Source organism: Mauremys reevesii, linkage group 7, assembly GCF_016161935.1.
Source record: "Mauremys reevesii isolate NIE-2019 linkage group 7, ASM1616193v1, whole genome shotgun sequence".
Classification (NCBI taxonomy): domain Eukaryota; kingdom Metazoa; phylum Chordata; order Testudines; family Geoemydidae; genus Mauremys; species Mauremys reevesii.
In genome coordinates, this window is record NC_052629.1 from 87,350,949 (window position 1) to 87,362,899 (window position 11,951).

General features: G+C 54.3%; 1 protein-coding gene across 2 annotated transcripts; it reads left to right on the forward strand.

Moving 5' to 3' along the window:
* The first annotated feature begins 548 nt into the window (after positions 1 to 548).
* Positions 549 to 11,681, forward strand: LOC120409119. 2 transcript variants are annotated; one of them, XM_039546580.1, is made up of 7 exons: positions 549 to 5,459; positions 5,879 to 6,013; positions 7,016 to 7,141; positions 8,124 to 8,182; positions 8,925 to 9,044; positions 11,215 to 11,253; positions 11,384 to 11,681. In XM_039546580.1, exon 1 carries the CDS (start codon positions 923 to 925, stop codon positions 4,136 to 4,138), a length of 3,216 nt encoding a protein of 1,071 aa, XP_039402514.1. In that variant the 5' UTR covers positions 549 to 922; the 3' UTR covers positions 4,139 to 5,459; positions 5,879 to 6,013; positions 7,016 to 7,141; positions 8,124 to 8,182; positions 8,925 to 9,044; positions 11,215 to 11,253; positions 11,384 to 11,681. The 2 variants fall into 2 exon arrangements, with proteins under 2 accessions (XP_039402514.1, XP_039402513.1); XM_039546579.1 differs by having other exon boundaries at positions 549 to 6,013.
* Positions 11,682 to 11,951: the final 270 nt, after the last annotated feature.

Below are 11,951 nucleotides of genomic sequence, written 5' to 3' on the forward strand. Positions count from 1 at the left end.
CCGCCGAGTACCCCGAGGAACTGGAAGAGCCTGCGCCGGGGGGAGAGCTTGAGCTGCCAGCACTGGTCTACCCGGATGAACTGGAGGGACCAGAGGAACGCGTGATCGGGTAGGAAGTAGCCCAGGGACTGAACGACATGGCGGTGAGTCTATGTTGCGGAAGGCACCCCGCTAACCCAGTGGCAGGACCCTCGTCTCGCCCCCGCCAGGGCCCTGGGCTGGAACGCAGTGGTGTAGGGTGGCCCTGCGTTCCCCTACCCGGCCAGTCAGCTGCAGGAACCGGGTCCCGACAGCGCTGCAGACTCTTGCCGGCGCTCCCCTGCCTGAGGGGCGCGCTATAGACTCTTGCCGGCGCTCCCCTGGCTGAGGGGCGCGCTATAGACTCTTGCCGGCGCTCCCCTGCCTGAGGGGCACGCTGCAGACTCTTGCCGGCGCTCCCCTGCCTGAGGGGCGCGCTATAGACTTTTGCCGGCGCTCCCTTGCCTGAGGGGCACGCTGCAGACTCTTGCCGGCGCTCCCCTGCCTGAGGGGCGCGCTATAGACTCTTGCCGGCGCTCCCCTGCCTGAGGGGCGCGCTGCAGACGTTCGCCGGTGTTCCCCCTGCCACTGATTCTCCCGAGACCGGGGTGGGGCTCAAGCCAGCCTGGGAAAGAGTAGCTCACCATCACCCCTAGCGGCGGTAAGCCAGGCGACGCAGTTTACAAGTGGCACCTGACCAGGGACCTGACCCTATCCCTGCTGGATGGGATTAGGGCCACGAGGCGTTTGACGCCCCTAGGTGGAAGATGGAGATCGAGAGGCTTATGAAGTTCCTGGCCAAGAGTCAGCAGCAGCAGCAGCAGCAACTCATGCAGCAGCTGGGAACCCTCCAACAGCAGTTACTTCAAACCTTGGGGGTCCAACACCGTGAGCAACAAACCCAATGCTTCCAGCAACTGGCCACCCTGTGGCCGAGCCCCGGTGGGGGCCCACCAGGGGGGGCAGCTTCGCCTCCCCCCCCGCTCCACCAATCCGTCTGGCCAAGATGGGGCCTGAAGATGACCCAGAGGCTTATCTTGTGACCTTTGAGCGAGTGGCGGCAGTAGCCGGTTTGGCACCGGACCAGTGGGCGACCCTCCTCGCCCCCTATTTGACGGGGCCCGCTCAGAAGGCTTACCGGGGGCTCCCAGACAACGAGGCCCGGGTTTACGCTCGAGTGAAGGCAGCTATCTTGGATGCTTTCGATATCACCCCGGAGACCTTTCGACGACGGTTTCGGGGAAAGCTTTACCCTCCGGGCACCCGGCCCCAGGCCGTGGCCCAGGAATTAAAGGATGCAGCTGGCCGATGGCTACAGCCCGAGCGTAGAACTGCGGCTGACGTGACGGAACAGATCGTCCTCGAGCAATTCGTGTACATCCTCCCGACTCCAGGAAGGGCGTGGGTGTTACGGCACCGACCTCAAACTCTGAGCGCGGCCGTCACGCTTATGGAGGACTTTCTAGAGGCCGAGGCCCCTATAGGACCGGCCGCCCGGCCCCCAAATTCGGGACTGGGCACTCAGAAACGGGAAAGGGGGTCCAGCTCCAAGGCTGAGACACCACCCCCTGCTCGACGGCCAGAGGGCGGCGGGACCTCTTTTTCCCGACGGCCCGAGGCTCCGCCGCCTATGGGCTCTGGACGCTGGAGCCGACCCCCAGGACCTGTCCAACCCCGCGGCCTCCCTGGTGCCGCCACGCGGTCGGGGCGCCCAGAGGTAGGACCTTGCTTTCGGTGTGGCGAGTACGGCCATCTGCAAAGAGACTGTACGGCAATGGAGTGTGACTTTGGCCGGGTGTACACTGGGGAGCGCCGAGCCCGCCCGCCTTCCGCGGCCAAGTTGACAGCTCCCATGGACGTCGCCGGGACCCACGTGGTGGGTCTAATCGATTCGGGCTGTGGACCGACTCTTGTTCGCCAGGCGCTCCTTCCAGATGCCGAGCGGATCATTGGGGAGGTTCGGATCCAGTGTATACACGGGGACGTGAGACCGTACCCCACGGTTCAGGTCCCTATCACAGTGAACGGAGCAACCCAGTTAATGAGCGTGGCAGTGGCCCCATCTCTGGCCTACCCGGTTATTCTGGGCCGGGACTGGCCAGATTTCGTCGATGTGCTCCGATCCTTATCCCCGGAAGAAGCATTTGAGGGAGCTTCCTCAGAACCCGACACAGACCCCAGTGCGCGGGCCGACCCCAGCGCTGCCCCGTTTCTCATGCCCGGGCAGGACGGCTGGGGGACGGGGGGCCCCCCTGAGGACATTGTGGACTTTAGCCGAGACCAAAGGGAGGACCCTACACTCCGGTTTGCCTACGAACAGCTGGCACGGGTGGAGGGGGACGTCGTGGAGGCCCAACGGGCTATCCAATGGCCTAGGTTTGAACTCAGCCACGATCGGCTCTACCGCGTGGAGCGAGACCCTCAAACCCAAGAGGTCCGGACCCAACTTGTGGTTCCCCGCATTCATCGGCGGGCTGTCCTGAAGCTGGCCCATGACATCCTGGCCGCAGGCCATTTAGGCCCGGAGAAGACCGCAGCTAGGGTCCTGGCCAAGTTCTTCTGGCCCGGTATTTACCGCGAGGTAAAGGATTATTGTATGTCATGCCCGGACTGTCAACACGCTGCGCCAGCGGGGGTCCGGAAGGCCCCTCTGGTCCCCTTACCAATCGCGGGCGTTCCATTTGAGCGGGTAGCGATGGACCTGGTCGGGCCCTTCCCAAAAAGTCAGGCGGGCCATCAATATATTCTTGTCATGATGGACTACGCCACCCGCTTCCCCGAGGCCGTCCCCTTAAGAAGTATCACTGCCCGCACTATTGCGGCGGAGCTCGTGAAGATCTTTGCCAGGGTGGGCCTCCCTCGGGAGATACTCACTGACCAAGGAACCAACTTTACCTCTAAGCTGTTCCATGAGGTGTGTGCTCTGCTAGGGATTAAGAAACTGCAGACCTCGGTCTACCATCCCCAGACTGATGGGTTGGTCGAACGTTTTAACCGGACCCTGAAGGGAATGTTACGACGCTTCCCCACCCAGGACCTCCACCAGTGGGACCAACTACTCCCCCCTTTACTACTGGCAATTCGGGAAGTTCCGCAGGCTTCCACGAAGTTCTCTCCATTTGAGGTCCTCTATGGGCGACGACCCCGCGGCGTGATGGACCTCCTAAGAGAAACTTGGGAACGCACACCGTCCGCAACACAGGGCCTCCTGCAGTATGTCTTACAACTACAGGGGCGGCTCGCCCGGGCGGGTGAGCTTGCTCGGGAGAACTTAAACACAGCCCAGAGAGCCCAGGAGCAGCAATATAATCGGGGCGCCCAGGCCCGAACATTTGTACCAGGGGATCGCGTCCTCCTCCTACTCCCCTCGGAGGAATCAAAACTTTTTGCCCGCTGGCAGGGCCCGTACGAAGTCCTTCACCGGGTGGGGCCAGTCACTTACGAAATCCGGCAACCTGGCCGCCAGAAGGAAAAACAGATTTATCATGTAAACCTGTTGAAACCCTGGAGGGAACGGGAAGGACTACTAATTGCCCCGTACCCCCCCGAACCGGACCTGGGGCCACAACCCCCCGAGGAGTCTGAAAGTGGTGGACCCCAGCTAGCAGAGACGCTCACCACTGAGCAGCAAGAACAGGCTGCCTGTTTAGTGAAAGCGTTCCCCAAGACCTTCACCACGAAACCCGGGAGGACTACACTCACCTACCATGCGATCCAGACCGACCCAGGCCATTGCCTAGGCGAATGCGGGAGGTCGTGGAGGAGGAAGTCCAGGCAATGTTGGAGCTGGGTGTTATTGAGCGCTCCCAGAGCGAATGGCGGAGCCCTGTCGTCCTTGTCCCCAAGCCAGATGGGAGCCGGCGGTTTTGCATTGACTTCCGGAGGGTCAACGCCGTTTCAAAGTTTGATGCCTATCCAATGCCCCGCGTGCACGAGCTCCTTGACCGACTTGGGGAAGCCCGTTATATCACCACGTTGGATGTCACTAAGGGGTACTGGCAGATCCCCTTGGAACCCCGATCCAAGGAGAAGACCGCGTTTGCCACCCCTTCCAGGCTCTACCATTTCACCCGGATGCCGTTTGGCCTCCATGGAGCCCCGGCAACCTTCCAGCGTTTGATGGATCGGGTTCTGCAACCTACACTAAGTACGCCGCAGCCTACCTGGATGATGTGGTCATCTATGGCAGCAACTGGGAGGAACATCTCAACCAGGTAGCGGCTGTCCTCCGGGACCTCCGCGCCGCCGGCCTCACAGCCAATCCAAAAAAATGCCAAATCGGACGGGAGGAAACCACTTACCTGGGGTACACCTTGGGTCGAGGACTGGTACGGCCCCTCGTCGGGAAGGTCCAAGCACTCCAGGAATGTCAGGCGCCGACCAAGAAGAGACAGGTGCGGCAGTTCTTGGGCTTAGCTGGTTACTACCGGCGGTTCGTACCCCACTTTGCAACCATTACGGCCCCTCTGACGGACCTCCTGACTAAAAATAGCCACCGCCGAGTGTGCTGGTCTGACGACTGCGAGGAGGCCTTTCAAACTGTCAAAGCCCGCCTGTGTAGCGAGCCAGTACTCTTCAGCCCGGACTTTCATCGTGACTTCATCGTTCAGACCGATGCCTCCGGCGTGGGGCTTGGGTCGGTCCTCTCACAGGAAGTGGACGGGGAGGAACACCCTATTGTTTATCTTAGCTGGAAGCTGTTCCCCAGGGAGCGGAACTACTCCGTCCTTGAGAAAGAGGCCCTGGCGGTTAAGTGGGCGGTGGACGCCCTCCGCTACTACCTCCTTGGGGCCCCCCTTACACTGATTACGGATCATGCACCCCTGAAATGGCTCAATAAGATGAAGGACGCTAATCCCCGGCTTCAGCGATGGTACCTCACTCTACAGCCCTACGCCTTTACGATTCGCCACCAGGCGGGACGGGACAACGCCAATGCGGACTTTCTATCCCGCCTGGGGGAGGCTGAGGATGCCAGCTCCGGGGTTCGGGAGCTGGATTTGAGGGGTGGGGTATGTAGGGAGCCAGGGTGGCTTCCCTCCGAGCCTGAGGGTAAAAAGCCACTCTCTCAACCTGAGTGTGCAGGGCCAGGCCAAGCTTGCTCCACCCCCCGGAAGGGGAGGGGTGGGACAGGAAGTACAAAGGGCGGGGCCCTTAGCTCAGTCAGGGCAGCACCAGGGAGGGAGGCAGATGCAGACTGCACGCTGCTCCCTTCGGACCCTGCTGCCACCCCAGGGGAGGCCCTGGACCAGGGGAAACCTGAGCTGAAGGAAGGACTGGGCCTACCAGGACTGCCTGCCGCCGAGTACCCCGAGGAACTGGAAGAGCCTGCGCCGGGGAGAGAGCTTGAGCTGCCAGCAGCGGTCTACCCAGATGAACTGGAGGGACCAGAGGAACGTGTGATCGGGTAGGAAGTAGCCCAGGGACTGAACGACATGGCGGTGAGTCTATGTTGCGGAAGGCACCCCGCTAACCCAGTGGCGGGACCCTCGTCTCGCCCCCGCCAGGGCCCTGGGCTGGAACGCAGTGGTGTAGGGTGGCCCTGCGTTCCCCTACCTGGCCAGTCAGCTGCAGGAACCAGGTCCCGACAGCGCTGCAGACTCTTGCCGGCGCTCCCCTGCCTGAGGGGCGCGCTATAGACTCTTGCCGGCGCTCCCCTGCCTGAGGGGCACACTGCAGATGTTCGCCGGTGTTCCCCCTGCCACTGATTCTCCTGAGACCGGGGTGGGGCTCAAGCCGGCCAGGGAAAGAGTAGCTCACCATTGCCCCTAGCGGCAGTAAGTCAGGCGACGCAGTTTACAGATACTTTATTATTATCGGGAACTCACTACTAATATTTTGTTGTTTCCATTTTATTTAGGATGAAGACGCCATCGAGGGCCAGACCCCATCTCCGCAGTAAATTTGCTGCATCCCTCTGGCCCCTCACTGCCTTCTTTATGCCCAGTGAAGGCTCCTTATATGCCACAAAGGCATATCAAGCCTCATTCAGCAGGTAATTCTGGGATCAGCTTCCTCCTCACCTGAGTATCCAGCACTTCGGGGAGCCGAACTCCCACCATTCGGAAAGTGTGGATGCAGCAGTCATTGAAAAACACTTCCACAGGCAGAGATCTCTATCCTGCCTAGACCCCAGTCAAGTCTGGCTTTAAAATACTCTGGGAGGGCTCAGGCCCTCAGCATTGGACTCGTTTTTCAAGTGATGAGGCTCCTCTTCAAAGAGGAGAAAGAAGGGAGTCAGGGACAGAAAATGAAGTACTCGCATCTCTAGGTTGATGACAGTTTCACTGTTTGTGTTTCACTGTAGACTGTAAGGCAGGCTCAAGGTGAGGAAGACAACTACTATGTTGTCAGGGTCTTTATCAAGCCATTTCTACTGTCCAGTCTGGGGAAGGAGCAACAGACAGTTCCTTTAAAGAGCCCAATAATCACTTGTAAGGAGAATATTCCTTAAGATTCAATGCCTCTGAGTAACGTCCTCCCTCCTCCCTGATGAGATGGAGTTTTCTCCCTTTGTGACCAAGAGCAACAACAATAGCTCACAGACGTTAAGGTCAGAAGGGATCATCGTGATCTGACCTCATGCACATTGCAGGCCACAGAACCGCAGCAACCCACTCCTCTAATAGACCCCTAGTCTCTGACTGAGTTACTAAGGTGTGATGGAACAAAGCACCTGCTGTGATGGCTGAAGGCCATGGAGGGGTTAGGTATCCATTGGAGAGGAACAACAGTGAGTCTCTCACCCAATTACGTGATATGAGACTTTTGAGATACTTAGGAGACAAGTTTCCAAAATAGGCTTTGATATTTCTGCTAGTTAATAAAATACATCTTTCATTTGAAAATGGAAGGAAATTGGATTAACAGGGATCTTACTGGGAGGTGGGATCATGTGGTGTTGTTAACATGGATCATATCATGTGGGAAAGCAGAAGATACAGAAGGGAATTGCTCCCCTGATGCTAATATTTCCTTTCGGTTCATTTTATTTTAGGATGAGTGCTCCCTCCTGGGCCTCTTTAAGAAATGACCTTCCTTTTCCTGCCCCCAGTCTGTCAGAGGCACAGATCTATGGCCAGTACAGAGCTTTGCTGGAAGAGAGTGGACCCTCTGCCAGAGAGTGAGCATTAGGATTCTTTGTCTGTGTGCACATGGAGAGGGAGGGCAAGTGGGTAGATGTACCTATACATACAAGGTTTTTAGTGCAGACATGGAATACCCTTCTAAAAAAATGCACTCACAAGGCAAATTCTCTGCAGTTGTTTTAAGAAAGATGGGGTTTTGTCTGACCACGAACAGGCCCCTACCATTCTTCCTCCTCTTAACATCTTCTTGCAATGCAAACAGTCCTTTTCCTCCCTCCCAACCTCATCCTGCTACTATCTGTGTAGTGATAGTCCTATTCTCTCCTATCCCTTTCCTTCGCTGAATGGGAAATGTCTTTTTTTATTATATCATTTGTGCAATGCTTCGATGGCTCAGTCATTGCTATGGCAAACAAGTTAACTGCCAATGTCTGCAGTTGGATCTGCCCTGTTCCTTACTATCCTGAATAACTAAGAACTGAAAAGGAGAGTTAGGTGGAGGAGTTTGAACAAAAATGGTAGCATCCAAGAAACAACTATGGAATCTTTCAATTAATATCCACTGGGGAAGATTACAGGATTGTCTGTGAGCTTGTAGCTACAGGCCAGGGAGGGTGGAGGGGAGCTGTGAACACCCTGAATTTGCACAGAGTCAGAGGGTGCCCCTAAAGGGACAATGTGGCAAGTGAGCTCTAGCTGACGAGGAGCAGAAATAAAAACATGTCAACTCTTAAATGTGGTGTGGACTTTCCATGACTCACACCCTCTCATGCCTCACTTTAGCCCATTGAATGGTGGGGTTCGGAAAGAAGAATGGAGAGGGCTGGGAACTGGCCAGCAGCACCATGGGAGAATGCAATAATTGCCGTTAATTTTACAGACACCCCAGCGTGGTCCACTCTTAATGTCAAGTCCCTCTGAAGGACAAGCTATTGAGCTCAAACCATGTCCCCCGATCTCCTCAATTCGGTAGCAGCTGTCTTCCCCATCTAATGAATGCCATCTCTCTTTTTTCAGCAACTCTGCACAGCCAAAGAGCAGCCATATTACTTCCTCTCCTTTCAGAGGGTCAGGAGGTAAGTGATTTCTACAGTTCTCTAGGGGAGGATTGAACTGGATGACTGAATGTGCTGTTTGCTGCACCTTCTTGCATTTTTCAGAGGATGTCTTTTTTTTTTAGCAGCAGCAGCATTCAGTTTGCTGAATGATTATGAAACATTTATTGCTTCTTAAAAACTCCTTGTGCCTCTTTGGAGGCCACATCCTGCATTTCCAGCCACAATAAATTAGAACTATATCTCAGAGAAGACAAAGAGGATGAACTGTTGACTGTGTGACCCACTGCCATTATACTATAGGGGGAGGTGGAAGAGAACTTGCAAACATCCAACCCCACAGCTTGACATGCCCTCCACAGCAGTTCTCTATTCCCATGCTAGGCAGCTACCACCAGTGGCCATTTGGAGACAGACAAGGGACATCTGCAGGAGATGCAACATAATTGCAGGAGATGCAACATGTTGCAGGAGATGCAACATAATTAGTATCAAACCAGCCTCACTTTTCTTAGCCTTGTTTCCTTCCTTACACTGCCAGGATTGGTTTTTGCTCTAAAGAGAAGTGATGCTTTACAACCAAATCACTAAGGGTGTTTGGTACACATGAGGTGTAAATAGTATGAGAAAGAGCAAACCATCTTTTGCTGAGTTATTATGGGCAGGGATAACTGAGAAATATGTACAGTCATTAATGAAGATGAGAATGAGGAATTCAGCACTTCAATCACTAAGGTGATTTCTTTTTCTAACACCACTTTAGAATCAAGGGAGCTGCGTGAGCGCCTGCAGGTCTTCTAGGCGAAGAATTATACCAAGTGAATGTGTCAACATTTGAGAAGGAACCCCTCTCCCAAAACACTTGATGTTTAGCAGACTAAGGGTACGTCTACACTACGGGACTATTCCGAATTTGCATAAACCGGTTTTGTAAAACAGATTGTATAAAATCGAGTGCACGCGGCCACACTAAACACATTAAATTGGTGGTGTGCGTCCATGGTCCGAGGCTAGCATCGACTTCTGGAGTGTTGCACTGTGGGTAGCTATTCCGTAGCTATCCCATAGTTCCCGCAGCCTCCCCCGCCCCTTGGAATTTCCGGGTTGAGATCCCAGTGCGTGATGGGGCAAAAGTCATTGTCGCGGGTGGTTCTGGGTAAATGTCGTCAGTCACTCCTTCCTCTGGGAAAGCAACGGCAGACAAGCATTTCACGCCTTTTTTCCCTGGATTGCCCTGGCAGACACCATAGCATGGCAATCATGGAGCCTGTTTTGCCTTTTGTGACTGTCACCGTATGTGTACTAGATGCCGCTGACAGAGGCGATTCAGCAGCGCTACACAGTAGCATGCTTTTGCTTTTGCATGACAGCAGAGATGGTTACCAGCCATACTGCACCATCTACCAATCCATAAATTGGTAAAAAGATGATCATGGCTACCAGTCGTTTTGCACCATTTGCTGCTGTCATAAGTGCCCCTGGCTGCTCTTAGCCAGGGGCGCAAAAGCCGAAATTGGGAATGACTCCCAGAGTCAATCCCTCCTTTTTGGTATCTAAAAATAGAATCAGTCCTGCCTAGAATATGGGCAAGTGTACTAGAGAACCACTGTATCAGAGAGCACAGCTGCTCTGTGTCAGATCCTGCAGAAATTATGAGCTGTATGCTATTCACAGGGGGTGCTCCTGCAACAACCCCACCTGTTGATTCCGTTCTTCCCCCAGCCTTCCTGTGCTACTGTAGCATTGTCCCCCCACTTGTGTGATGAAGTAATAAAGAATGCAGGAATAAGACACACTGACTTGTTAGTGAGAAATGAGTGGAAGGCAGCCTCCAGCTGCTATGATAGTCCAGACAGGACAGTAAGGAGTGTGGAGGAGAGGAGCCCAGCATCCCTCTGCTAGTCCAGGGGCAATTGAATCTTTTTTTTACACATGAAGGGTGGGGGCTGACAGAGCTCAGCCCCCTGTTGCTATGATGACGATGGCTTTCAGCCATACTGCACCATCTACCAGGAAAAATTAGGGCCAGGCGCCCTTGATCGACCTGACGGATGCTAGTCAGCATGGTTACCAGCCCTTTTGCACTGCCCCATGTGCCAATAGGCTGATGATGAGGACGGGTACCAGTCATTTTGCACCATCAGCCACCATGGCGGGGTGGGAGCAAGGATGTTGGTGTTCAGTGCTGCAGCATCACGTCTATCTGCAGCATTCAGTAAAGATAGGGTGACATGTAAAAGAGTCAAGAGAGGATTGTTTTCCCTTTCACTTCTGGGGGTGGGTGGGGGGGTGCGTAAATTGCCGTGCTATGCCCTGACCACCGCGGACACTGTGTTTGACCCTAGAAGCATTTGGAGCTCAGCCAAGAATGCAAATGGTTTTCAGAGAGACTGCAGGAACTGTGGGATAGCTTGAGTCCTCCAGTCCATGAGCGTCCATTTGATTCCTTGGCTTTCCATTACGCTTGTCACGCAGCAGTGCGCTGAGTCCCTGCTATGGCGTCTGTCTGGAGATTTTTTTAAAATGTTTTTTAATTCGTCTTCTGTAACGGAGCGCTGATAGAACAGATTTGCCTGCCCTTACAGCGATCACGTCCGCATGGTCCATGCGGGAGCTCTTTCTTTATTTTGATTTTTAACTGCATCGCCACACGTGCTGATCGGAGCTCAACGCTGGGCAAACAGGAAATATTCAAAAGTTCGCGGGGCTTTTCCTGTCTACCTGGCCACTGCATCCAAGTTCAGATTGCTGTCCAGAGCGGTCAGTGGTGCACTGTGGGATACCGCCCGGAGGCCAATACCGTCGATCTGCGGCCACACTAACCCTAATCCGATATGGTAATACCGATATTAGCGCTACTCCTCGCGTTAGGGAGGAGTACAGAAACCGGTTTAAAGAGCCCTTTATACCAATATAAAGGGCCTCTTAGTGTGGACGGGTGTGGCGTTAAATCGGTTTAATGCTCCTAAAACCGGTTTAAACGCGTAGTGTAGACCAGGCTTAATATACTTCTATGTTGTATGACATTAACTCTGCTTTCCCTTCTCTTTCAGGCTCCTCATGGAAATCCATGGGTCCAGCCCGCCTTTAAAGTAAGTAGCAATGACTGGTGCCCAAGGGGAGGGAGAGAGGATGTAAAAGATCAAGCAGGGTCCTATTTCTTCCTGGGGACCCACAGCCAAGGGACATTCCAACTCTCTCTCAGATCATCTCTTTTCCCAGTTTCCAGCAGGTCATCTTCATGGAATGCTCTCCAAGCAAGGAAACAAGCGCAAGGAAAGCAGGGGCGTTAGGCGACGAGAGCTGAGGAAGCGTTGTTCTAAGTCACGGCAAACATGGGGGCTGAACTTTGTGGCTTTTTCCTCACCCATAACTAGTTCACATATTGGGACAACATATCCCTTCCAATCAGCGGCACTGCTCTGGGGATCTACAACCTCTCCTGAAGGACGATCCATCACTCTCACAGATCTTGGGAGACAGGACAGTCCTTGCTTACAGGCAGCCCCTCAACCTGAAGCAAATTCTCACCAGCAACCACAGACCACACAACAAAAACACTAACCCAGGAACCTATCCCTGCAACAAAGCCCTTTGCCATCTCTGTCCACATATCTATTCAGGGGACACCATCATTGGACCTAATCACATCGGCCACACTGTCAGAGGTTCATTCACCTGCACATCTACCAATGTGATAAATGTCATCATGGGCCAGCAATGTCCCTCTGCAATGTACATTGGCCAACCCGGACAACCTCTGCGGAAAAGAAGAAATTGACACAAATCA